This window comes from Carettochelys insculpta, chromosome 2 (assembly GCF_033958435.1).
Source record: "Carettochelys insculpta isolate YL-2023 chromosome 2, ASM3395843v1, whole genome shotgun sequence".
In the NCBI taxonomy this organism is placed as follows: domain Eukaryota; kingdom Metazoa; phylum Chordata; order Testudines; family Carettochelyidae; genus Carettochelys; species Carettochelys insculpta.
Window position 1 is genome coordinate 239,265,212 of NC_134138.1, and position 26,925 is coordinate 239,292,136.

The window sequence follows — 26,925 nt, forward strand, 5'->3', positions numbered from 1 at the left end:
ACTTTTCAAAGCCTTTAAAACCACTTTAAGCCAGATGTGTGAATGAATTCTCCATCAGTTGTAAGAGACATTTAAGGAGCCACACCTAAAGGATGTCTAATAGAGCGTACCCAGCAACTAGAACTAGATGAGCAGGGATGAGAGGGTATGTGAGGTGGAGGAAACTGGCAAAAAATAAAGGCTTGCCTACACTTAAAATACTACAGCAGCAAGGGTATTCAATACAGACACTACCTATGACAAACACAGGGGTTTTTGGTTGGTAGGGGTAATCGACTCCTCCAAGAGGCAGTAAGTAAATCAATGAAAGAATTCTTCTAATCAACCAAGCACTGTCTATATGAGGTCTTAGGTCAGCTTAGCAGCACCGCTCAGGGATGTGGATTTTTCATGGCCCTTCCTGACAATGAAATTGACCTAATTATGTAGTATAGACCAGGCCTAAGACCAGACTGAGTCAGCAAGACAGCATGAAGGAGCAGCGGAAAGCATGTGTCTGACCCTGGAAGAAACCTGGGGAGAAGGGTTTTGGGTAGAGGTGCAGGCGGAAAAGACTGCTCTGAAGCTGTGAGCAAAAGAAACTATTTCCTGATATTTGATTCCCTCTGCATTCAGATACACAGGACTTGGTACATTCTTTGTAAATAAACAGAACTGTTTCAAAGAAATACCTATCCCCATTTTTTTGCTGCCAACTGGAACACCCATGGAGCCCATAACTTTGACTAGCTGTTCAGGTTAAAAAGGGGCAATTCTGGTTTGAGCCATGGAATCTGGTTTCCAAGGAGAGAGATTGTGAGTCAGAATTCCTACTGAATCAGGATGGAACAAATAATGGAAGTGCTTGCAGAAATCAAAAGGGACCAGTAGGATTTAAAACAAGAACTAAAGCAAAAACTGGAGGCTTTTCAGCAAGAACTCTGTGATGATTGACAACTGTGAGGAGATCTGCATTACTGCGAAGTGCCTGAACAGAACGAGGAAACCCATTCAGGCTCAAATGGTAAAAGAGATTGATGAAGTGACCAGCATTTTGTCATTTGTGATTTTTGTGGGATAACCCAGACCATTAAGAGGTTCTGTCCCCACCTGCCCTGTAATCTTGGACACCCATATGCTATGCAGCTTCAGATCAGACCAGAGACAGTAGCATGCCAACAAGCATGAGGTCTCATCCTGGCTTCCATAAGCGAAGTTACTTCTCTCAGGGTGACCCCAACAGACAATCTGAAGTCTCCCCATATAAATCCACCTGAGTTCTTATCTACCAGGCTCTCAGCCTTTTTCTCTCTGGCTTGTCATCCCTGAAGGTGTGAAATGAGCCCACTAGACACTAGCTTCCTTTGGGGAACACACTCCACACAGTCGCACAACAGAGATGGGTTTGGGATAAAAAACAAAAAAGTTTATTTAATAGAAAAATCCTATGTTCACATATAAAGTTGTGAGGGAAAGCAAACCCAAGTTAAACAGAAAATAAACAAGGGTGCCACTGTAGGCGTCATGCTTTCAAATTAGATTAAAATCCCTTTTCTAATATAAGACACTTATTGCCTTAGAGCAGTGACCAATCATGCCCCCATCATAGACATAGACATGGTTTTCATGGCCAGTTCCTGCCAATGACTTTTCCTTCATTTCTGGATACCTTGCGTTTCAAATCACTTCCACAAAAATAAAATAAAATAAAATAAAATAAAATAAAAGGGGGTTTCAGGGGTTCTCCTTTGGTCACTACAGAGATTCAAAGTGAAGATATCCCACTGCCTTAGACTACATCCACACTACAAAATAAATTTGAATTTATGGCAGCAAACTCAGTATTACATTGTCACTGTTTTCACTGTAAATACCATTAACTTGATTTACGGAGCACTAAGTATGATAACATAACATTGTCAAAACCAGTTGGGTGTAGCATCAAATTCATATTTAAAAATCCAAATGAAGGCCAGTGTGGAAGTGCCACATCTTAAAATTGAATTTATTAGCCTTCAGAGGTCTCCCATATGTATCCCACAATGTCCCACAGTACTGTGCTCTGGCTGCTTCCATCTCTGCTGCTCTCCAGGTGGACAGGAATTAGATAACAGGAAGGCTGCAAATTTGAATTTGGCACCAGGAAGCCTGTGGCTGGGGGGGGTCATGCTTGTGTAAGAGGCTGCGAAACGTCTTTCTTTATTTGCCATCAGCACTGTGAATGCATCTATCCATTCAAAATCGCCCCAACATGGAGTTCATGGCTCTGTCTCTACCTCTGCAAGTTGAGTACTTGGATTTTTTTTTCAGTGCTGATGCCAGCCCCTGCCCTGTGGCACCACGTGGTAGCTAGGCTTTTGTATGTATGTATGTGTGTGTGTGTATGCATGCGCGCATGTGATGCATGAAAGAGAGGCCGAGCAACTTCTTTTCTGCAGTTTACATTTGTGCAGGGTCCCCCTCCCTCCCCTACAGGTGCCACTAAGTCAGGGTCTTTCCCACACCCTACTACATCACATGGCTAGCCCCTGATCCAATAAAAGGACAGGCCTGCCGTTCAGTGTGGACCATGCTGCCTGGAAGCACCAGGTCCTGGTTTGCACATGGTAAGGGCTCCAAGGGGAAGAAATATTTTGCGGGGTTTGCTGCCACCAGGGGGACCATTTCAACTGGCTCTGCAGCCACAGACCCCACATCCCTCCACCAAAAAATATATTTGGGGGGCTTGCAGCTGCCGTGGGGACCATTTCAACTGGCTTTGCAGTCACTGTTGCTGCAAGCTCCCTGCCTCCACAGAAAAAGATTTTCAGGGAACAATTTCAACTGGCCCATCACCCTCCAATCCACCCAACCCCCTCATGGGATGAGGGGGTCTGGCATCCTGACTGTCAGTTGGTGTTCCCCCCACACACCTGAGCGACACTGCTTGTTGAAATTTGGCAAGCCCCATCCCCCGTATTGGACAACTCTGTGTAATGAACTGGGAAGCCAAAAACCCTGACTCACCAAATCACTTTTTTCAAAACCTTTACTATCCTACTCTTTCTTCAAGCTTTGCATTGTCCCTGTATTATTTTCATGGATCAGATGTAATCAAGGGAAGTGGAACAGTGGCTGGAGGGCCAGTTGAGAAGACTCAGGTACCTGCTGCTTTTTGTAAAATCTTTGATAATTCAGTTAGAGCTACTGTTATAAAAAAGCAATTCAGTTGTTATAAGCAAGAGGTTTCTGTTAATCTGTCAATCTTTGTTGATGCCCTATTTTCCCTTCCTTCCTTCCTCCTTGAAAAATGAGCATTTACTTTCCAAAGGAGGGGAACGATGGCAATGTAATATGGGAAGATGACATCACACACCCACAACCATTTGCAGGCCATTTTTTCCCATGCTCCACCAGCAAAAATACTCAGAATGCAGGGATGAGGGAACTGTGGGATAGGTTGCCACAATGCACTGCTGCAGCAGTCGATGTTTGGCAATTGAGAGAAGCATTTTCTAAGAGACCCTTACTCAACACATTTCCATACACATAACACTGGGTACATTCAGACCCTTCTGTTCTCTCCTGATTGTCACATCATTGGCCACATGTTTTTCCACAAAATGGAGAGCACACAAGCTTTAACCAATCTGGAGCTTGCCAACCAAGGTGAGTTGTAGCAAGGACTTGTGAAACTAAAAACTCAGGTCCAGAAGAAAAGTGGAGGGTCACTGACAGCAGTGAAAGGCAGCCACCTGGTTGAGAAAATGAGTCAGCCAAAGGACTTGGGTCATACCAGACATTTACAATAATTTTCTATTCTGTTCATAATTCCCAGAGGGCCAGAGGAGAGAAGTTGGGACCAGTGATACAAAATCCTGCTATTTCTGTGGGCAAGACTCCCTGAGAAACTTATTTGTGTCAATTCAATATTAGAACTCACATGAATGGTTGGGAAGAGGGACAGAAAGGGGGTCTATAAGCAAACAGCTTGAGTGGCCCAGCTCTGATGGTGTTACAGAACTTATCCCCGAAAGAAACTGAGATGCCCAGACCAGATATGAGCCCTTGAGATGTGATTTGGAGTTAGACATACATTTGAGCTGAGCAGGGTACAGCTAAGATCTAGAAAGAAGAGAAAAGACAAAACCCCACTTGAAGTGGCTGGGGACCCGCAGAGATTCATGTTCCTAGTATATCTGGATATGCCTGTGTCCTTCCAGAATAGATTACCTATAAATTGGTCAATTGGCAACAGCTGCACAGACACTTGCAGATCAAAATCAGTGAAAGGAGGGCAAAGGTGCTCTGAGAGCCTTTCAGATGCTAGAGAACTTGAACATTTTCCCGTGGCAATTCACCTTAACAGGAAACAATTGTGAGTGAGGATGATGAACGCTGATGTAAGGACACCTCTGTCTCCAATACGTATGCTAGAGTGGGTTCAAATCTGGTTCATGACCACACTGAATAGCCGCGTCTACACTAGCCGGCTATTTCGAAGTACGTGTAGACATGGCACTTGTAGACGCGGCAGGCGCTACTTCGAAGTTGAAATCGACGTAAGGCAGCGAGACGTCAAAGTCGCTATCCTCATGAGGAGATGGGAATAGCGCCCTACTTTGACGTTGAACGTCGAAGTAGGGCACGTGTAAATGATCCACGTCCTGCAACATCGAAATAGTGGGGTCCTCCATGGCGGCCATCAGCAGAGGGGTTGAGAGACACTCTCTCCAGCCCCTAAGCTCTATGGTCGCCGTGTGCAGCAGCCCCTTAAAGCTCCCCGCCCCCTTATTTCCTATGCAGGAAGCTGAGAGCTCGTGCAGACAGCAGCACAGCCACACACACAGCCTGCACAGACCTCAGCAGCCCCAATCTACGACCCTGCACCCCATGGCATCCAGCCAGCCCCCCAGGCGCCCACAGGGAACCCCCCCCAAGGGGACCCAGTGCTCCCAGCCCACCAGCCAGCAGGGGAAGAAGCAGCGGGGCCCCTCCTGGATGGAGGCTGAGATCCGGGACCTGCTGGGGCTCTGGAGCGAGGAGGAGGTGCTCCAGGTAATAGGAAGCAAGAGGCGGAACGCAGATGCGTTCACTCGGCTGGCCGAGGGCCTGGCTGCCTGGGGTCACCCTGCCCGCACTCCTGACCACGTCAGGAGTAAGGTCAAGGAGCTGCGACAGGATTACACCCGGGCCCGGGATGCAGCCAGCCATTCTGGGGCCGCCCCCACCACTTGCCCCTTTTACAAGGAGCTCAGGTCCATCCTGGGCCCCCAGTACACCTCCTCCCCCCCAGCCACTCTTGACACATCGGGCAACAAGCCCCAGCAGGCCCCGGAGATGGAGTCCACCCCGGAGGCAAGCCTTGCACCCCAGGGGCCCCCCCAGGTGCCCACCCCTGGGACGCCGGAGGAGGAGGAGGGGGAGTCCTCCAACGACGGGGGCTCCACATCGCCCTCCCGTCCCACAGCTCCAGCAGGGAGTCTGTCCAATGGGTGTCCCCCGAACATGGCAGCGGACCGTCAGGTATGTACCCCCCGGTGCACACCCCCGGGGTTAAGGGGAGGGGACAAGAGACATGACCATGGCCCCAAGGACAGCAGTGGCATGTCCCTCAGAAGAGTGCATCAGCCCCTGCCCCCCAGCAGGACAGTGCCATGCCCCATCCCTGGGGATGGGGGGAGCGGAACCTAGGTCCCCCGTGGTGGGGGGGACCACCCATCATCATCAGCAGCAGCAGCAGCAGCAGCAGCATCTCCGGGGGACGGGGATGGGGAACCAGCAGCAGAGGGGTGGGGGGACAAGGGCCATGGGTCAGGGCCCACACTAACGGCTGTCTCCACTCTTCTTCCCCCGTGTTCCGCAGCTGCACCATCAGAGGGCCCAGAGAGCATTGGCGAGGTGTCTGTGGTCCCGGAGAGCCCACCGGGGCCATCCCAGCAGGCCAGCCCCTCGGCGGAGCACAGACCAGCCCCAGGATGAGGCTGACGGAGGAGGAGCCACCCGTGCATGGCCACGGACCCCCAGCTGCTCGCAACCCTCCGCCGTCAGCTGGAGGTGTCGGAGTGGCGCCTGCAGGTGGAGGAGCGGCGGCTAGACCTCCAGGATCGAACGCTGGCCTGGCGCCAGGAGGCTTGGGGGGCCTTCATGCGCACAGTCCAACAGATTGCGCAGCACCTGGCCCCCCCTGCCGCTCCGCCCGCCGCTCTGCCTGCCACTCCACCTGCCGTCCCTCCACCGTCTGCCACCCTGGGGCCTGCCGCCGAGGGGGACCATGGGCCTGTGGACACCAGCTGGCCCTATTTGCTGGTTCTCCCGACCCCCACCCAGCCTCGACCAGGGCTCCAGCCGAGACGTGGGTCGCGCCCCCCAACACCAGGTGATGGACAATAGGGTGCGGGGCCGAGGACGTTGCCCCCCCCTTTGTACATATTCCCCCATGTTTGTAAATAGTTTTTGTTCTGCCCCCCCCATGTACATAGTTCCCCCCTTCCTTCTGTTAATAATAACGTTGCACTGTTTTGTTTCAAAAAACATTTCCATTTATTTCAAAGAAAAGTGTGGGGGTGTGTGTGCTCTCGGGTGCTCTGTGGTGTGGGCGTGGGGGCAGGGAGTGTTGTGGAGGATGGAAGGGTGCAGTGGGTGGCTCACCAGCAGCTGGCCCTGCCAGCGTTCACCCTGCAGCCTGGTCAAAATGGGCCCGCAGGGCCTCCCGGACCCAGATCCCCTCAGGGTCGACCTGGCGACTGGGGGCAGCGGGTGGCTGGACGTTGCCTGCCTCCTGTCCCACCCAGCAGCAGCCCGCACCAAGCTTGCACCCTCCACTCCCACCGAGCCCACATCCTCCACCCTCAACAGGCCCACTCTCCGGCATTACCTGCCAGTGTTACCCGCACCCTCTCCTCCCTGCCAGAGACCCCACACCCGGGGAGGCAGGGGCTCCAGGGGCTGAAGGGGCTCGTGGCCCACCATCCCTGCCCTGGAATGAGCACCCCACCCCCCTCCAAGTTAGGTTCCCACCGCCTGTACATAGTTAACAAAAATAATGTAGATAAATGTTTATTTTAATAAACACTCTGTGCTGTGCTCCTCAGGGTGACGGTGGGTGGTGGATGTGCAGGTGTGCTGCCGGTGGGGGTGGGGATGGCAGGGACGGCGGGTGGCAGATGTGCATGGGATGTGGGGTGCATGCAGGTCAGAGGTGGCCATTGGCAAAGGCCTGCCTGAGGGCCTCCCTGATGTGGTGGCCATCCCGGTGGGCTTGACGGATGGGGGTGGTGCCCGGCTGTCATAGCCAGCGCCAGCTGGAGGGTCCCCCCCGGGGACATAGGCATCCCCCTTTCCCTCCATGACATTGTGGAGGACGCAACAGGCGCCCACCACCTTGGGCATGTTGAGGACCCCAACCCCAGGCGCATGTGGAGGCATCTCCATCGCCCCTTTAGGCACCCGAAGGCCTGCTCCACAATGTTGCGGGCGTGGCTGAGGCGCTGACTGAATGCCTCCCGGGTGGGGTCGAGGTGTCCCGTGTACGGCCTCATGAGCCACGGCTGTAGGGGGTACGCTGCATCTGCCACCATGCAGAGGGGCATGGTGATGTCCTCCACCACCGGGATCTCCCCCTGGGGGATGAAGGTGCCGGCCCCCATGTGTTGGCAGAGGCCGGAGTTCCGGAAGACCCGGCTATCGTGGGATGTGGCTGGCCCAGCCCACATAGATGTTGGTGAACCAGCCCCTTGCGTCCACCAGGGCCTGGAGTACCACCAAATGGTGGCCCTTCCTGTTGATGTACTGGCCGGCGCTGTGTGGCGGGGCGCAGATGGGGATGTGCGCGCCATCCAAAGCACCGACGCAGTTCGGAAAGCCCAGGTCCTGGAAGCTGGCGACAGTGTTGTCCAGATCCCCCAGGTGGACGACCCTATGGAGCAGCATCGCACTGATGGCTCTGACAACCTGCAGTGGGGGAAAGGGGGACACTTGCTCTAGTGTAGGCATGGCAGCCGTCTCCCCCCAGCCTTGGGCCCATTCTGCCCCCTCCCATCCAGTCCCCACCCCCTCCAGCCCCCTGTCCCCCCCTCCCCTACAGCCCCTTTCCCGTCCAGCTCCTTGCAGTGGTGCGTTCCCCTTGCCCCAGCCCCCCCCCCCCCCCCCACCTGTGGGAGATGCTTGACTCAGCCCCACCTTACCTCCATAGGTACAGCCCTGCTGGTGGCCTTGCCCACCCCGAACTGCTGTCCCACGGAGCAGTAGGAGTCCAGTTTGGCCAGCTTCCAGATGGCAATCGTGACCCATTTCTCCAGCGTGAGGGCTGGCCATGTGCAGGTGTCCTGGTGCCGAAGTGAGGGGGCGAGCCAGTGGCAGGTCTCCTTGAAGGTCTGCCTCGACATGTGGAAGTTCTGCAGCCACCTTTCCTCGCCCCACTCCCCTAGCACCAGGCACTCCCACCAGTCGGTGCTGCTGGGGTGGGTCCAGAGGCATCGGGGCACCCGGGGGGGTGCCCGGCGGAGCCCCACGGCCCCAGGGGGACCGCCCAGCCACCCGATGAGATCAGATGCAGCTGTGGCAATGGTGCACAGCACTGCCAGCAAGGTGCCCATAGTGAGGGTGTCCTCCTGCAGGAGCTGTCGCTGTGCCTCCATCGTGGGCGCAGGTGGGCTCTGCCAGGCTGGGACAGGCTGGGCAGCACTCAGCTAGTGCAGAGTGGAAGGTGGAGGGAGGGGCCCTTTCAAGGAGGTGGCTGGCTGCGGCCCTGGAAGGGCTTGTTGGCCATGGAACCCCATCCGTGGCGTTTCCTGCCTTCCTTCTTTCGAAAGAGGGCTTGGAGCCACGTGGACGCTCTCTTTCGAAAGAGGGCTTGGAGCCACGTGGATGCTCTCTTTCGAAAGACCTGCGGCAGCACTTTGAAAGAGTGGATCAAAATGCCGATCCGATAATGGCGGGGGGGGGGCCCTTTCTACGGCTGCTATTTTGACCGCCAAACTGTGATTTTCGCCCTTTCGAAAGGGCGTTCACGTGTAGACCCAGCTTAAGAGTACAAAGTGCACCCTAGCACTACCAATGGTGGGCATAAGGTAAGTATCACAACAAATCTCTTGTAGAAGATCCTGAAGAGGAACAAAGCCAACTGGGCTAAAAAGGGGCAACATTATTCAAGTGTTAATGTATGTTCAGCATTAGCATTGACATCAATGGGACTATTCATTCAAGTTTAACAGGATATGACCCTTAATTTCCTCTTTGTCAGGATTAGTGAGTGTGTCAGGAATTCAGCTGGCTCTGGGCATGGTTGCCTAGCAACCCAATAAACCTTCACTAAGTGCCTGTGCTCCCTGATTGGGCAGAAGGGTCATCAGGTCACTATTTAAGTACCAACAGCAGCACAATGGCAGCTCAATACATTCTATGCCTGAAACCATGCCAAGTCTGCTTCCTGTCCATCCCTAGCGCCACTGCTCCAGATCTAATCACTGCATACCTCTGAATGGCCTGATTTCGAACTCCTGGTTCTGATCATTGTCATGTCTCTCCACCACCACTCAAGTTCTGCCTGTTGCTTCTGCTCTGACCACCAGGACAGACTCCTATCCCAGTCATTCTGTCTGCTCCATGGTGTGTGACCGACAGATTCTCATCGCTTTCAGTAGTACATTTATGTGTTGAAGTGGATGGTTGAAGAAAAGTGTGCATTATGTTGTGGGTTTGTTTGGTTTTTTTTTGCAAGTATCCTCTCACTCCTGTAGTTTTCTTTAACAACAGAGAAGAAAGCCACCTTCAGACCTCAGATAGCATCATATTCTGCCCGTAGGTAATTTGCTTGCAACACATAATATATAACATATAATATTTAAACAAAATACCATTATATCCATCCTGGTTGAGATCTCCAAGGTGTGCGATGGCACTGCCAAATCTACCAAACACTTCAGTGCCTGACAGTATCTGTGCATCTTGGAAGTAGAAAGCATGTTCCTGCAAGTATAGGTAAACCTGCCCTACTTCCTTGGGTTTACTCTCAAATTCACGATCCATGAAGAGAGGGGCACCAACGAGGATGTCATCTAGACTAGAGGAATAAAAACAAAACCAAATGTCAGTGGGAAATTTAGCCAAAGTACATGATTCTGGAAGAAATGAGAAAGAAGCAGAAACAGGCTTCACAATATGATTCACAAATATAAACAAATAATACCAAATGGGTATGTGTGTCCTGATGCAAAACCTGCTGAAATTGATAGGAAAACTCACACTGACTTCAGGGAGTCAAAGTGAGTGAGATAATATCATGTATTGAATCAACTTTTTTGGCAGAAAAGACAAGCTTTCAAGCTCCATGGACTTCAGTGAGCATTGGATCAGGCTCATGGCCTGGAAAGTCTATGTGAAACACTATTATTACTTGACTGTAATATATTTAATTTTGGCAAGCCTTGTATTTCTTTGTCATGCCAATAAACTTTATTTAATTGAGAGCAGAGCTTTTTCTACCTTGAAAATGAAATGATCTCTGAAAAGTCTTCACAGCTAGAAACAAACTCAATGAGAGACACAATAATTGTAAATTTGTCTCAATTCTTACATACAAAGCATATACAACATAGGGGCTATGTCTACATTAGCCCCCCCATTTTGAAAGGGGGATGCTAATGAGACACTTTGGGATATGGTAACGAGGGTGCAGCACTTTGGAGGTGCTGCTTTCAATCACGTGCAGCTTGTCTACATGGGGTACTTTTCAAAAGGACCCTGCACACTTCGAAGTCCTCTTATTCCTATAACCAAATAGGAAATCCCCTTATTCCTATAACCAAATTCCCAAAGGCCATGTCTACACTAGCCAAAAACTTCGAAATGGCCATGCAAATGGCCATTTCGAAGCTTACTAATGAAGCGCTGAAATACATATTCAGCGCCTCATTAGCATGCAGGTGGCCATGGCGCTTCGAAATTGATGCGACTCACCACCGCGCGGCTCATCCAGACGGGGCTCCTTTTCTAAAGGATCCTGCCTACTTCCAAGTCCCCTTATTCCCATCTGCTCATAGGAATAAGGGGACTTCGAAGTAGCCAGGGTCCTTTCGAAAAGGAGCCCAGTCTGGACAAGCTGCGCTGGGGCGAGCCATGTCAATTTCAAAGTGCTGCGGCCGCCCGCATGCTAATGAGGTGCTGAATATGTATTTCAGCGCTTCATTAGTAAACTCTGAAATGGCCATTTGCATGGCCATTTTGAAGTTTCTGGCTACTGTAGACGTAGCCAAAGTGTCGTATAACCAAACAGGAATAAGGGGATTTCAAAGTGTGCAGGGTCCTTTCGAAAAGGACCCTGTGTAGATGAGCCGCATGCAATCGAAAGTGGCAGTTTTGAAGTGCTGCGGCTGCCATTTTGCTAGTGAGGTACAGCATATTCATTGCTGTGTCTCATTAGCATATCCTGAAGTGTCTCATTAGCATCCCCCTTTGGAAAGGTGGGGGCTACCTTAGACATAGCCAGGAGGTGTAAAGGCAATAAGACTCTATAAAATATAATATGGCTATACAGATAATGCCCTAAACAATATAGAATTTAACACATAATAGCTACGTCCACACGGGGATGCTACGTCGAAATAGCTATTTCGATGTAGCGAAATCAAAATAAGCTATTTCGATGAACAGCGTCTACACGTCCTCCAGGGCTGGTGTCGTCGACGTTCAACGTCAACATTGGGCAGCACTACATCGAAGTAGGCGCTGCAGGGGAGCGTCTACACACCAAAGCGGCCCACATCGAAATAAGGGTGCCAGGAACAGCTGCAGACAGGGTCACAGGGTGGACTAGCACTTCCAGGGAAACAGCAAGCCGCTCTCTTAAAGGGCCCCTCCCAGACACACTTGCACTAAACAGCACAAGATCCACAGAGCCGACAACTGGTTACAGACTCTGTGCATGCAGCATGGATCCCCAACTGCAGCAGCAGCAGCAGCCAGAAGCCCTGGGCTAAGGGCTGCTGCACACTGTGACCACAGAGCCCCGCCAGGGCTGGGGAGAGCCCCTCTCAACCCCTCAGCTGATGGCCGCCATGGCGGAACCCACTATTTCGATGTTGCGGGACGCGGATCGTCTACATGTGCCCTACTTCAACGTTCAACGTCAAAGTAGGGCACTATTCCCATCTCCTGTTGGGGATAGCGACTTCGACGTCTCGCCACCTTACGTTGATTTCAACTTCGAAATAGAGCTCGCCACATGTAGACGTGGCGGGTGCTATTTCGAAGTTGGCACGGCTATTTCGAAGTAGCCGGCTCATGTAGATGCGGCTAATGAGAGCTTTTCTATATTTTTAACCACTATAAGTCTATATCAGAGGGGTATCCATGTTAGTCCGTATCTGAAAAAACAACAAGAAGTCCTGTGGCACTTTACTGACTAACAGACTTTTTGGAGCATAAACTTTTGTGGGCAAAGACCTACAGCTGAGGGCAGCTAGGCAGGCTAAAAGCCTTCTCTTTGCCTTCCCCTGTGGTGCTGCTGTCAGGCTGACAGCCGCATGGCTGGGGGAAGACAGGGAGAAGGATCTCTTAGCCTGCAGCTGCGGGCAGCTAGGCAGGCTGAGAGCTGCTGAGCAGCTTCAAGTTGTGTTAAAAACTCACCTTAAGGCAAGTTCTGTGCAACTTGTAGCCGCATATTTTGGGGGCTTTACTGTACGAGTATCTTCAGATGTATCTTTTAAAGGGTAAGCTTAAAAGACTTGCCTAAGGGCAGGCTGAAAGGCCATGGCAGGTCAGGAATGGAAGTCACATCTCAGTCTAGTGCCTTCAAGACAGGACCAATCCTTTCTAAATTAGTATTCTATGTGACAGGGTGAATTTTCATTTCCTGATGTCTTGTGGCTCTGCCTCTTGCCCTGTTCCTGGGGTGACTTGTGCCCTAGAGGAAGCAATCTTTGTACTTAGAGGATAGGTCCATCAATAACTATTAGCCAGGATGGGCAGGGAGGATGTCTCCCTGGCCTCTGTTTGCTAGAAGCTGGCAATGTGTGACAGAAGATGGATCACTTGACAATTATCTGTTCTGTCCTTTCCCTCTGGGGTACCTGGCATTGGCCACTGTTGGAAGACAGGGTACTGGGCTAGATGGACTTTTGGACTGACCCATTCTGTCTGTTCTGATGTTCTTACTCCTCTGAGCATCTGACAGTGCACAGGCATGGAAACTGAGCCTCCCCTGAATACAACCCCCAGCACCAGGGGCAAATCCAATCCAAGCCTTGGAAATCTAGTTGGAGGGGGATAAGAAACTCTCCAGAGGGAGAGCCCAGAATCATGTGCTGTAAACATATAGGCTACATCTACATTTGCATTCCTCTTTCGAAAGAGAAATGCAAATGAGGGAAACTGAAAATGAAAATGAGGCATTAATTTACATATCTCATGCTTCTTTGCATACTCTCTTTTTGGAAGAGAGTCTTTCAAAAGAAACAAACAGTGTTGATGGGACTCTTTCAAAAATAAAGCCTACCTTCGAAAGAACCCTTCTTCCTATTTTGTTTCAGGAAGAAGGGTTCTTTCGAAGATGGGGTTTATTTTTGAAACAGCCCCGTCTACACTGCTTTTTTCTTTCAAAAGAATCTCTTCCAAAAAGAGATTATGCAAACGAGACACGATATGTCAATCAATGCCTTATTTGCATTTTTGATTTTCGTCATTTGCATTCTTCTTTTGAAAGAGGAATGCAAGTGTAGATGTAGCCATACAGTCACCTAGGTTACTGCTAACAACTTAGAATACTTAACAATGAATGCAAATGTCCAGAACAAGCTTTTGGTGCAAGCTCGCAGTCCAGGCCAGGGTGGGAGGAGGCTAACATGACTTTAAGCCATCTTTACACTCTCCTGATTCTAGGCTGCCTGTGGGCATTCATCTAGTTACAGCAACCATTCCCTAAATGCCTGAAGACACTCCCTATATTAGCGCTTCGGGTCAGGGGTAGGGCCTTGAGCAGAAAGTAACCTGCCTTTTGCAAAGCCTGCTCCAGTAGAAATTCTTCTCTGGCCAAGCTCAAGGCTCTAATGTCTATTTCTGCACTACCATGGCATTGTACAAGGGTGTCAGCAGAAGGGAGAATTCTCCCAACCCCCAATTTACTTGTCATTGTCTATGATCCTTGTGTATTGTTTGCATTTCTCTCAATGTGGATAATGAAAAGCAATAAAGCAGATTGATTTTTGTTTTATAGCTAATTTTACTTTCCAGGATTTATTACCTCAATGTTCATTTTCGAGCACCCCAGCGGAATTGTTGGTTGGTTATTTGCACCTGTATGCCTGGCTTTTTTTTTTTTTTTAATTTTTGGACATATTTAATTGCTCTAAGGTTTTATAAAGGTTTATTTTTTCAAAAAGTGAAAACTAAGCCAAATTAAAGTTGACACCATCCCTTTTAAGGGCAGCAGGAGTCAAAATAAAGACTGAAAGCCCCAAAATGATAATGTGTAACCACAACTGCAGTTCAGTCTATAGGGGTATTTTAGAAAGTTTAATTAGATTCATTTCACTACTGCAGCATGAGGTTGTAGTTAACATAAATCAACATATTTATGTTTGTTCCAGCACATAAATATGACTTGTCAGTATTACTTCCTTTCTAATAAAACAACTTTAAAAAGCACAAGCTGACCACCTGCTGGAATTTTATGCAATTCCTTTGTATCTTACTGAGTAAAAAACAGCAGGAGTATGAGAAGTGTCAAAAGGTTAAAGTGGAACTATGTGGAGCTTTGATATAGTACAAGTAAAAGACCGGTAAATATTTTACTCCACTGTTTTTATTGGATACAGAGTTTCAGCCTAAAAGAACATTTCCTTCTTCTCCTTGATAAAAATTTGTCTATAAACTTATTACAAAGTGAAAGTTGGTTTCTTTATAACTGTGGTGGAGCCAACTCTTGGACAGCCCATGCAATACCCATGTTTTTCTTGATCCTGGTCAGACAGCCTACTTCTAATTGCTCCACTATCACTAGTTCTATAACAACTTCTTCAAACAGATCTTTTCCTTCAACCATTTTTTGTCGGACTTAGCCTCATCTTTTGCACTATATTTCTAATTAGTGTGCATGCTGTCCGTTGTTGGAGTGCAGTCAGGAACACGTATCTATTGAGCCGTCTTTGTGTTTTCCTTTCAATAGGATGTTTAGATCTCAGAGAGAACAATTAGCATTTCCTTTTAGATATAAGATGGGAGATCAATCAAGCCTCCAAAGCTATTTGATTATATTACTGTCATACAGCTATGAGATTAAAGGAAGATGGAAGATTTTTTTTAAGATCTTAAGAGACCCTCCAAGGCTGTGTCTACACTATGAGATAAATTCAAATTTTAAGCAGTTAGCTCGATATTAGCTGGTGACTGTCTTCACAGAAAATACCATTAGCGTGATTTAAGAAGCACTAATCTTGAGACTGACTGGTGTAGCATCAAGCTCAAATTCAGAAGTTCGATTAAAGGCCAGTGTGGAAGTGCCACATTCTAAAATCAAATTTATTAGCCTCCAGAAGTGTCCCCTATCTATCCCACAAAGCTATGCCTTCTGCACCTGGCTCCCAGCTCCCTGCTACTAACAGAAGCTGGAAACTGACCAGGCTGCTGTGCTCCTGTGATGGGGGCCAGGCACCCCACAGCTGGGCGGCTTGAGCCATGCACAGGGCCAGGCACCCCATGGCTAGGCAGTTCAAGCCTGCCGCCAGGCTGCTAGAGCCACGTAAGGCTGGGTGGCTTGAGACACAGGGACCAGACGCCCATGAGCAGGCGCCCACTCCACACGCACCCTTGGCTACCTGTGACCAGGTGGGCTCCAGTAGCTTTTCCACCAGAGCCTGTGAGTAGCAGGGGTTTGGGTTTTTTTGGAGAGGGTTTTTGGGTGTTTTTTCAAGGGGGTTGTTTTCAGGAGGTTGTTTTTTGGGGGGAAGTTGGGGTAGGACTAGAGCTGGGGGAGCCTGTGGGGAGGGGATATGGTAAAGAATGGATAGCCCTATTAGTCCATTAAATAAAGGGTTTACTGTATTAGTGGGAGCTGGGATATTGACCAGGGCTGCTGTGCTGTCAGTTTCATGGATCCCCCAGCCCCCTAACCCCACAATCTGCTGGACCCAGGAAACTGACAGAGCTGCTGCTCCTGGCTCAGAATGCTAGGCTGTGGGAATGGTGGGATAGGTTCCTGAAATGCAGTACTACGTTAGTTGACATTTGGTGATTTCAGTGTGGAAGCAATGTGTCAAATTTGTTGGGTGCCTGTGGGAAGTGAGGATACTCAAAATCAAATTTAGAAAACCCAGTATTATAAAATCGATTTTAATAAATTTAAATTTATCTTGTATCGTAGACATAGCCCAAGTGACTAGAAGATTTCCAAGAAATAAACTATTAATAAATTCATTGGCTCAGTGAAAGATGAAGCTAGCCACAAATCAATTTCAATTAAACACTTATGATGCAAGTACAGTTTTTCTTAATGTTTTCAAACTGGTGACCCATTGTCTTGATCACCTTACATTTACCACAAAAGTAAAAGTTTAAAAATATACAGTCCAATTATGATTACAAATTCTGCATGAGACTTAAGCATTCTGAAATTATTGGCTGCTCTGGAAATTTTGTTTTCTCTAGACAGAGGGTCCCCCAGAGCATCCATATGACAGATTCTGTTGAGAAAAGCATTTTACCTTGTGGGAGAGAGGCAGAAGGCTCTCAACTAAAGTGTCGAGTTCTGTCAACAGTATGTTGACAGAACAGCTATTTAGTGTGGACATCTCACAGATTTTGTTGACAAATTCCTATTTTGTTGAAAAAAAAAGCCTCTAGTGTAGATGTAGCCTATGAGTATTCACAAGTTTAGGTCTCGTTGACACCTACAAACTTAGACCAACCTAACCACCTCACTCGTGAGTTGCAGGTAAGCTCCTGTGTATGCTGCTGGCTTAACAGAAATCTTCTGTCAACTGCCTCTTGATGGGGTATATTTACTACAGCAACAGAAAATCCCCTCCTGTCACTGTTGCAAGTGTCTACTCTATGGTGAAGTAGCTGCAACACCAAAGCAACACTGCTGCTGCATCTGTAGTGCAGACACACCTGAAAGTTTATGGTGCTGTATGAATCAGGGCTTAAAAGACATATGACGTAACCTTGGGAGCTCTAAAAGGCATTCATCCTTAAGCAGAGACAAAACCCCTTGGAACTAGAGCATGGCCATTTTGCAAACCTCCAAAGACAATGCAGTATGCATGCACATCCATGATCAACTAGCTGAGCTACTTTTGAACAGGTTAGTGACCCTGAGCAGCCCTTGCAATGGGAGCTGGACAGGGATGTGAGAGAGACTGAAAAAGAAAGATTCTGCTTCTCAGGCTTGGTCTATAGCAGGCAGGTAAGTCAATTGCAGACATGCAATTCTAGCTATAGCAATTGTCTAGCTAGAATAGGCTTATCTGTAGTTGACTTACCTGGCTGTCCACAAAGAGGGAGGTTGAAACTCTTCCATCAACCCCAGCAACCTCCATTACTCCTTGTGACAGTGAGAGGTACAGGGGTTGACTATTGACCATACATACTTTAATTTTGCACATCTCTACCAGATGCGTGAAATTGAACTCCTGAAGGTCGACCCCTCAGTATAAGCAGACTGAACCTTTTGGCTCTTAGCCACCTCTTTCCAAAGGCAGCCAACATCACCAACCCTTGCCTCTTTCAATATTTGGAAACTGAACAGAATTTGGATTTTCCAACTCTGCTCTTATTGCTCCGAACAATCTGGTCAGTTCTTATTTTTAAAATCTTCACTAAAATGTCATTTGCAAAGGCCACTTGGCCACTTTCTTTTTTAGAAAGGGAGAGTGGATTCATATAAATGAAAACCAGAATCTAGTTAGAGCTAGAAAAACACAGACGAGCCACACAGAAGTAAAAGAAACATTTTCCAGCCAAGAGAACTAGAAAAACAGAGCTTCTTAACAGATACATTTATTTTGGCTTTCCTATATAAAGGGCTCATGATGGCTTTTGAAGCTGCAGTGTGAACATTATTTACCAAGGTCAGGATTTTCAAGAGGGACTAACAGAGGAGTTACACAATCAATTCCTATTGGATTTCAATGGGATTAGGGTGCATTGTGTAACCTACCCGTCACTGTTAACATCCGACACTGTGACAGTGTACCCAAAGTAAGATGCCATCTGTAAATAAAAGCCAACACAGACATTTTCATATATCATATTCATTAAAAGATTTTTTCCTGACAAACCTCTGCACTTCTTTGAATATTTATTTCAGAGAATAGAAAATATTACTGAACAAATGGTTAGAAATATAACATTTGGGTGCAGTGATATTCCTCCAAGGGGTAGTATATTATTGCTTAGATCTTTGACATTACCTGTTCACCAGTGAAATTCTGAATAACGGTCAAGTCTGTAGAATTAATAATTGAAACCTGGCAAAAGAAAAAATATTGAAGGTTCAATCACATCATGATAAATTATAATGTCATGTAACTACTGATATACTTAGAAAAGTTAAAGGATGGTCTTACAATTATAGAACCTGAGTTCAGTTCTCTGCTTCACCACAGATCTTCTGCATAAGCTTAAGTTAGTCATTTAGACTTTCTTGCCTCAGTGTACCATTTGTACAATGGAGGGAACAGTGTTTCCCTGCCTGGCAGCAGTGTTGTAAGGAACCACATGTTAAAGGCTATGAGCTGCTCAGATACTACAATATCTAGGGGAAGCATACATGTGCCACAAATTCAAAAACAGCACCTATGAGTTCTAACATGAGGTTCAAATCTGGCAACATGACATCATGATCTGGAGTAAGCTTAAAGTATGCAATGACTACAAACAGGTCTGTAGCTGGGAATTGTCAATTTCCCAAGCAGATTCTTTCAGAAGCCTGGCTTTTGTTGTATTTACTCTCTAAGGAAATAAGCATGGCTTCACAATGCACGCTGGTTTCTTCTCTCTTAAGAATTTATACCATGACGTCTCCTCTCTGACAGTTTCATAACACATACATGAAGCATTGAACTGAAAACCAGATCTGAACATCTCTTAGCAACACATTCTTGGATCTTTCTTCATCATGGGAACAACCTGAACAGCACATCGAACACCCATGGACATGGGGTAAATTTGGATTTGAGTCTGCAGCTACAGAATACTGGCACAAGAGTTCAGTTGTCCTGAACTAGCTACAGCTGTCCTGTAACTAGCTACAGAACATACAAACTTATCAATAAATAAAAGCCTGAGCTTTAAAGCCCAATTCAGGAAAGCATGATTAAGTGCTTTGCTGAATAAGGGTCTAAGTTCACAGGAGATTTGCTTAGATAAGGAATGAAGGTACAATGAGGTATAAAACATGATATATCTTTTGCGCCTCAAAACTGCATAGCTCTTGCATTTTTACTACTGAACAGATCTAATGTGGGTACAATACATACATAGCCAAAGTTCTGTGCTCCCCTGGGCACTCCAGCCACCAACTCTGAAAAGATAAATTATTAATTAGTGTATACTTTGTTTTAGCTGAATGGAGCACCACCACTTACATTCTGCTAACATACAGACCCTATTACTTGAGAGTATGCTAGCCTTCTAGTTGTAGCAAAGACCTCTGTAACTTGTGCCAAGAGGTTAGATTTTTAAAAGTATCAGATTTAAACTACCAGCATCTCTAGAAATATGAACAAAATATTACCTCATTACATGTTGAACACTCACTGTACATCTGGAGAGAGGTTCTCTAGATGACATTTAGGCTGTGTCTACACTACAGAGTTTTGTTGACAAAGCTCATGAAGTGTCAACACAATGCGTTCTGCCTATCTGCGATGAGGAATAATGCCTTTGTCAACAGTTTCTATCAACAAAAAAAGCCATGCAGAAGCTCCAGGGGGCCCTCTGTTGAAAGACAGGGGTTCCAGTTCACCAGGCAGCTCTGTTTGCTGAGCTTCTGGTTGGCTGTTCTGTTGATAGAGCGGCCAGGCAATCTTGCCACTCTCTGTTGACAGAACGGATAGCTTTCGATCCGCTCATGTGTGTGTGGATGTAATCTGTAGACAGAGGTATTGTTGGAAGATCTCTTCCGATGGTAACTTCTGTCACTACATTGCTGTAGTGTAGATGTAGCCTTACTGTTTAGTTCAACTTTAACACTATAGGGCCGTGTCCACACTAGCCAAAAACTTCGAAATGGCCATGCAAATGGCCATTTCAAAGTTTACTAATGAAGTGCTGAAATACATATTCAGCGCCTCTTTAGCATGCGGGCAGCCGTGGCACTTCGAAATTGATGCGGCTCGCCGCTGCGCGGCTCATCAAGATGGGGCTCCTTTTCAAAAGGACCCTGGCTACTTCAAAGTCCCCTTATTCCTATGAGCAGATTGGAATAAGGGGACTTCGAAGTAGCAGGGGTTCTTTCGAAAAGGAGCCCCATCTGGACAAGCTGCGCGGCGGTGAGCCGTGTCAATTTCGAAGTTCCGCGGCCGCCCGCATGCTAATGAGGCACTGAATATGTATTTCAGCACTTCATTAGTAAACTTCAAAATGGCCATGCAAATGGCCATTTCGAAGTTTTTGGCTAATGTAGACGTAGCCTAGGAATTCAAAAATTACAGGGACTAAGGAGCAGTAGGTGGGCACAACCAGGTTAATTTGCGTGAATTCTCCACTTTCCAATAGACTTAGTATGTTTAGGATATAGAACTGTCGATGCCCATTTTCACAGGCCAGCCTCACAGACAAGATAAATAGTTCCTAAGGCTTGAGCTGCATACAAGACCTTGAGTTTTTTTGGCCTGCATATACCGCTCAATTTCAAAAGAATTTTTGGAAATATATTAATAGAATTGGATAAACTTGCTTCTGTGTATATGTGATTATTTATTTTTTAATTTCAAAAGTCATTTTGCTCTGAACTGTGCTGCTGCCTGATGTTGGGCTTGGCACTCAGAGCATATCAGCTAGATAGGGTCAAGCCTGGTCAATATTTGGAGAAGACCTTTTAGTGAACACTGGAGAAAGTGGTGTTGCTGATAGAATAGGCAGTGCTGTCTGCTGCTCTGAGTCAGTTTATAACCATACTATTAGAGAACTGTGCTGCTTAAAGCACAGGTCAGATATACCATAGAACCATGGTCTTCACCATTTGAGACCAATTAAGATTTGCAGTCACAAAGGAAGCAACATGAACCTCAGAGTTGAAGCCAAATTCTAATATGGGCAATGACATCATGCCTAGATACAAAACATTTTCTCTGTAATTGCAACAGAAATTTCTTCCTCGCCCATTGTCCTAAATTTGTAGGATTTGTTGCTTTCTTCTCTTATACTGTTGATCCATTTTATCCTAGATGTGGCCTAATTTTATGTTGGTGAAGAACCTATTATTGATATATAGCTTGTAAATAATTTGATTAAACTTGCAATGTGCTTTCAGATTCTTCTAGAGGAAACTGACACCTACATTTGAACTGATATAAAAATACCCCACTGTAAAATCTATTGAATTCAAGAAAGAGCCTTTTCTTCTTAAAGAAGCTCATGAAGTATTCTCTTTCAGGCATTTTTTTCATGTGCTGTTAAGCCTTTCTTTATTCAAGAGATCAACTCTTTGTTTCATTTGCCTGTATAGTGTTTTCTCACTTTCTAAACATAGATTTTTAATATTAAGGCTGCGTCTACACGTGCACGCTACTTCGAAGTAGCGGCAGTAACTTCGAAATAGCGCCCGTCACGTCTACACGTGTTGGGCGCTATTTCGAAGTTGAAATCGACGTTAGGCGGCGAGACGTCGAAGTCGCTAACCCCATGAGCGGATGGGAATAGCGCCCTACTTCGACGTTCAACGTCGAAGTAGGGACAGTGTAGACGATCCGCGTCCCGCAACATCGAAATAGCGGGGTCCTCCATGGCGGCCATCAGCTGGGGGGTTGAGAGATACTCTCTCTCCAGCCCTTGCGGGGCTCTGTGGTCACCGTGGGCAGCAGCCCTTAGCCCAGGGCTTCTGGCTGCTGCTGCTGCAGCTGGGGGTCCGTGCTGCATATACAGGGTCTGCAACTAGTTGTTGGCTCTGTGTATCTTGCACTGTTTAATGAAAGTGTGTCTGGGAGGGGCCCTTTAAGGGAGCGACTTGCTGTTGAGTCCGCCCCGTGACCCTGTCTGCAGCTGTGCCTGGCTCCCTTATTTCGATGTGTGCTACTTTGCCGTGTAGACGTTCCCTCGCTGTGCCTATTTCGATGTTGGGCTGAGCAACGTCGAAGTTGAACATCGACGTTGCCAGCCCTGGAGGACGTGTAGACGTTATTCGTCGAAATAGACTATTTCGATGTCGCAACATCGAAATAAGCTATTTCGAAGTTGGGTGCACGTGTAGACGTAGCCTAAGAGTTTGACCCCGACCAGATCTGTTCTGAAGTGCTAGATTCAGTGAGAGGCTCTTGAGTAAAGTAAGCTGTCATGGGATAAGAGGGAAGGTCCTCTCATGGATTGAGAATTGGTTAAAAGTCAGGAAACAAAGGGAAGGAATAAATGGTAAGTTTTCAGAATGGAGAAAGGTATCTAGTGCTGTCCCCCAAAGGTCCATATTGGGACCAAACCTATTTAACCTATTTATAAATTATCTGAATAAGGGGATAAACAGTGAGGTGGCAAAATTTGCAGATGCTATTAAACTGCTCAAGATAGGTAAGAACAAAGCAGACTGTGAACAGTTTCAAGAAGATCTCACTAAACAAAGTGACTGGGCTACAAAATGGCAAATGAAATTTAATGTGGATCAATATAAAGCAACGTACCCTGGAAAAAAATAATCCCAACTATACATACAAAATGATGGCGACTAATTAAGCTATAACTACACAAGAGAGAGATCTTGGAGTCATTGTGGATAATTCTCCAAAGTGTCCACTCAACGTGCAACAACAGTTAAAAAAGCAAACAGAATGCTAGGAATCATGTAAAAGGAGATAGAGAGTAAGACAGAGCAGATCTTATTGCTTCTATATAAAGCCATGGTACACCCACATCTTGAATACTGCATATAGATGTGGTTGCCTCAACTCAAAAAGGATATCTTGGCATTGGAAAAGGTTCAGAAGAGGGCACCAAAAATGATTAGCAGTTTGGAACTGGTGTCATAAGAAGAGAGATTTTAAAAAATGTGATTGTTCATCTTAGAAAAGAGGAGACTAAGGGGAAATAGATAGAAGTCTATAAAATCAGGACTGATATGGAAAACATGAATAAGGAAGAGTTATTTGCTTGTTCCCATAATATAAGAGGCTACCAAAAGAAATTAATGGGTAGCTGGTTTAAAACTAATAAAAGGAATTTTTTTTTCACAGCGCATAGTAGGGCTGTGGAACTCCATGCCAGAGGATATTGTGAAGACCAGGACATTAACAGGGTTCAAAAAAGACCTAGATGGAGGTTAGGACCAACAATAGCTATTAGCCAGGGTGGACAGCTAGTTGTCCCTAGCCTCTGTTTGTCAGAGGCTGGAAATGGATGACAGGAGAGGGGTCACTTAATGATTACCCATTCTGTTCACTCCCTCTGGGGCATCTGGCCTTGGCCACTGTCAGCAGACAGGATACGGGGCTAGATGGACTTTTGGTGTGAGCCAGTATAGCTATTCTTATGTTCTTATGTAAATAGTGCTCCTCTCAGCACCTAGAGATAGATGGCAGATGCGGCCTTCGAGTGCTATTCCCTCAGTCCGTCTTGTGTAGCTTTGTCCTAGGCAGAAGGTTATCTCTGGGAGGGGGTGCATACATTTAAGCTATTGCAGCTCTGCTTTCCGTTGCTGTTCCATCCCAAGGAAAGATTTTTCCCTGAGTACATTTTGCATAGATACATTATCTCACTGCTTAATATTTTTAAATGTTTAAGACCCATTTTCCCATTTAGCCAATAGAAATAGATAAACAGACACATTCACAGTCATATGCTTTACATTTTGACTTGCTCCTTACCTTGTTCGAGGTCTCCAGTAAATTCCCCTGCAGCCACTGAGTATCCTGTTTTATGAGTAAATTATAAGCATGAAAACTGACAAATCACTTACTTCTAAAGAAACATGCTTTTGCAAAGGCAACTAGATTTCTCCTCTGTTTCAACAATCTTTGTGAAAACCATACAAACCAGTATATCTGTGACTGGGTGAAAAAAGAAAGTAATTTTTCAAGTTATTATGATTATTTTCATCATAAGTACAATAATTTTAGAGGCCTAAATCACTAAGAAATGTATTGTTATTTGTTTGCATCCCAAAATCAGCTTTTACAGCTTTAATACTTTATAATTCATCAGAAAATATAACCTGCTAATGCTACATCTTTTGTGATAATAGCCTTTTATTACAATTAGTTTTGCCACTGATGCATAATCACACTATTTTATCTGGTATGTGTATGGTCAAACTTTCAAAGCTATTTCAGCATCCACAGATGCCGATAAGTGCCCTAAAAAGGACAAAAACTTAGGTGCCTGACTCCCATTGACTGAGTAAGGACTAATGGATAGTGTCCATGATTGTGAAGCCAATTCACATCATACATGAGAGAACATATGTTGCTGCCTTAAAAGCATGTTGCATTGTTATGTGCATACTACACACAGTTCCTGGAGAGAAAGGGAGCCAACAGCTATCTTTTAAAACATGTACTCAAAGAGATCTAGGTTTCCCTGTATACAGATGTTTATTTGAAACCTTATTATTTGAACCTCTTACTCATTCCCCAGAGAGAGATACATGCCTGCTGAAGCCTGTATCGCAAGCTGGGGCCCCAGGAAGGGTTTTGAAAAATGCATTGTTTTGGTTAAAAAAAAGCCCAGACCTTGGCCAGGACTGCAAGCAGGATGAGCCCCTGGGCCATGAGAAAGGCTTCCATGTGCTTGAATGGCTCCTGTGGCAATGCAGGGAGCCTCTGAGCACCACGGTTGTCGGAGACAGGGAGTGGAGCAGAGAACCCCAGCTAGCACTGCAAGGGAGAGGATGAGAACCAGCGCTGGCTGCAATGGAACCCATTCTGCTGCTGAACGGCTCTTGCCCTCTCAATGAGCCAAATGAAATCCAGGTCCTTCATGACATTTGGAAAATCAGGAATGTACCATACCTCCTTAGGGTCCACTACTGCTCTCATTGAAGTCAATTATAGTTTGTCCTTACCTTCAATGAGAGCAAAATTAGACCCTTAGACATTACTGTACAAATCATCACAAAAAAGAAGTTTCTTCTTCCACTCTTAATAGTTGAAATCGTCCCTAATTAGAAAAAAAACTAAACTCTACTCACCCTCCCCCACAACTGAAAAAAAAAGTGTGAACCAGTGTTCCCTGTACGCTGAGTGCTTGGGCAGCTGCCCAGAAGAGATTCAGATGCTGCCCAGCTGATTAGCAGAGCTCACAGCCACCCACAGGTGGCAGCGTATGTTTCTATTTGGGATGCACAGTCACACATGCCTTGGTGCACATAACAAAATTTATTCCACTCATGGATGGAAAAAAATTAGAGGGAACATTGGTGTGAACATGAAATTTTAGTATGCTTCCTTAAGGACATTAAAACCAATGTATAATATGGTCTCTTAGTTAGCTAATTGTTCAGGATCTGACTCTGCGAACACTTAAAACCTGTTTTTAACTTTACTTTAATGGGACACGTGACATGCTTAATTACTAAACTACGGAATGGGATGCTTTACTGCTGTGCTTAAAGTCAAGCACATGTGTAAGTGTTTACAAGATTGGAGCCTACATAATGCAGGATTTGCTTTCTCATTCAGATAAGCCCCACGGCTCTCGACAGTACCTTACCCAGGTAATTGTCATCATATATAGGTGGTGCCACTCCAGTTTGCTTTTCCCCTTCTAGTTTCCTTAGAATATCCTTGAATGAATAGTTCCTAATGATTTCAGCAATACTTGTGGTGATTACTTGACCTGTAATTTCATAGAATAAATGAATTCAGAGAAGAGTCAATTCCTCAAGATGTAGAGTTATTGAGGGTTTTTAAAACTTAAGATTAAACGTTGGTTTGAAGACACTGTTTACTTGATTTACCACTAAGCGTCCTATTGCCAAAACAAAGTCTTGCCAGACTGCTGCAGTACAGAAGTGCAGTGTACAGGTACCACTATTAGGATAATCCCCCACTGCCATTCTGGCCGCGTCTACACTAGCCCCAAACTTCGAAATGGCCACGCAAATAGCCATTTCGAAGTTTACTAATGAAGCGTTAAAATGCATATTCAGCGCTTCATTAGCATGCGGGCGGCCGCGGCACTTGGAAATTGACGCGCCTCGCCGCTGCGCGGCTTGTCCTGACGGGGCTCCTTTTCGAAAGGACCCCGCCTACTTCAAAGTCCCCTTATTCCCATCTGCTCATAGGAATAAGGGGACTTCGAAGTAGGCGGGGTCCTTTCGAAAAGGAGCCCCATCAGGACGAGCCGCGCGGCGGCGAAGCGCGTCAATTTCCAAGTGCCGCGGCAGCCCACATGCTAATGAAGCGCTGAATATGCATTTTAACGCTTCATTAGTAAACTTTGAAATGGCCATTTGCATGGCCATTTCGAAGTTTGGGGCTAGTGTAGACGTAGCCTCTCAGAGCTTCCTAAGAATATTTAAAACCAATGCTTTGCCACATCATTCAGAAATGGGAAGACCATAGGGGGACACAACACAGCATTAACCATAACTAACACAACTCCATTCCATTTCAAAGTGCTGCTTAGGTCTTTATCAGGCTTTTGCCGTGACATCCTTTCCATAAGAGCTATAATTCAGTGGGACCGTATAGACAAAGCACAGCATATTCTCAGTGGAGGGTTCTGATATATGGAATTCTCTCCCGTCGGAATTCAAGATGAGTCAGAATCTTTTCTCCTTCAATGACACAATGTAAAACCCATTACATGCGTTCACCACAATAA

At 46.4% G+C, this 26,925-nt stretch overlaps 1 protein-coding gene across 1 annotated transcript in view; it reads right to left on the reverse strand.

Annotated features, from left to right (window-relative positions):
- Window positions 1-26,925, reverse strand: part of ITGA8 (integrin subunit alpha 8) — a 222,826-nt gene that overhangs the window by 154,959 nt on the left and 40,942 nt on the right. Inside the window, exons 7-12 of the mRNA XM_074986273.1 lie at window positions 25,810-25,935; window positions 23,967-24,011; window positions 19,434-19,477; window positions 18,366-18,422; window positions 18,113-18,165; window positions 9,816-10,021 (exon numbers count right to left, since the gene is read on the reverse strand). Coding sequence (XP_074842374.1) covers window positions 9,816-10,021; window positions 18,113-18,165; window positions 18,366-18,422; window positions 19,434-19,477; window positions 23,967-24,011; window positions 25,810-25,935 — 531 coding nt within the window. The remainder of the gene's footprint in view (window positions 1-9,815; window positions 10,022-18,112; window positions 18,166-18,365; window positions 18,423-19,433; window positions 19,478-23,966; window positions 24,012-25,809; window positions 25,936-26,925) is intronic.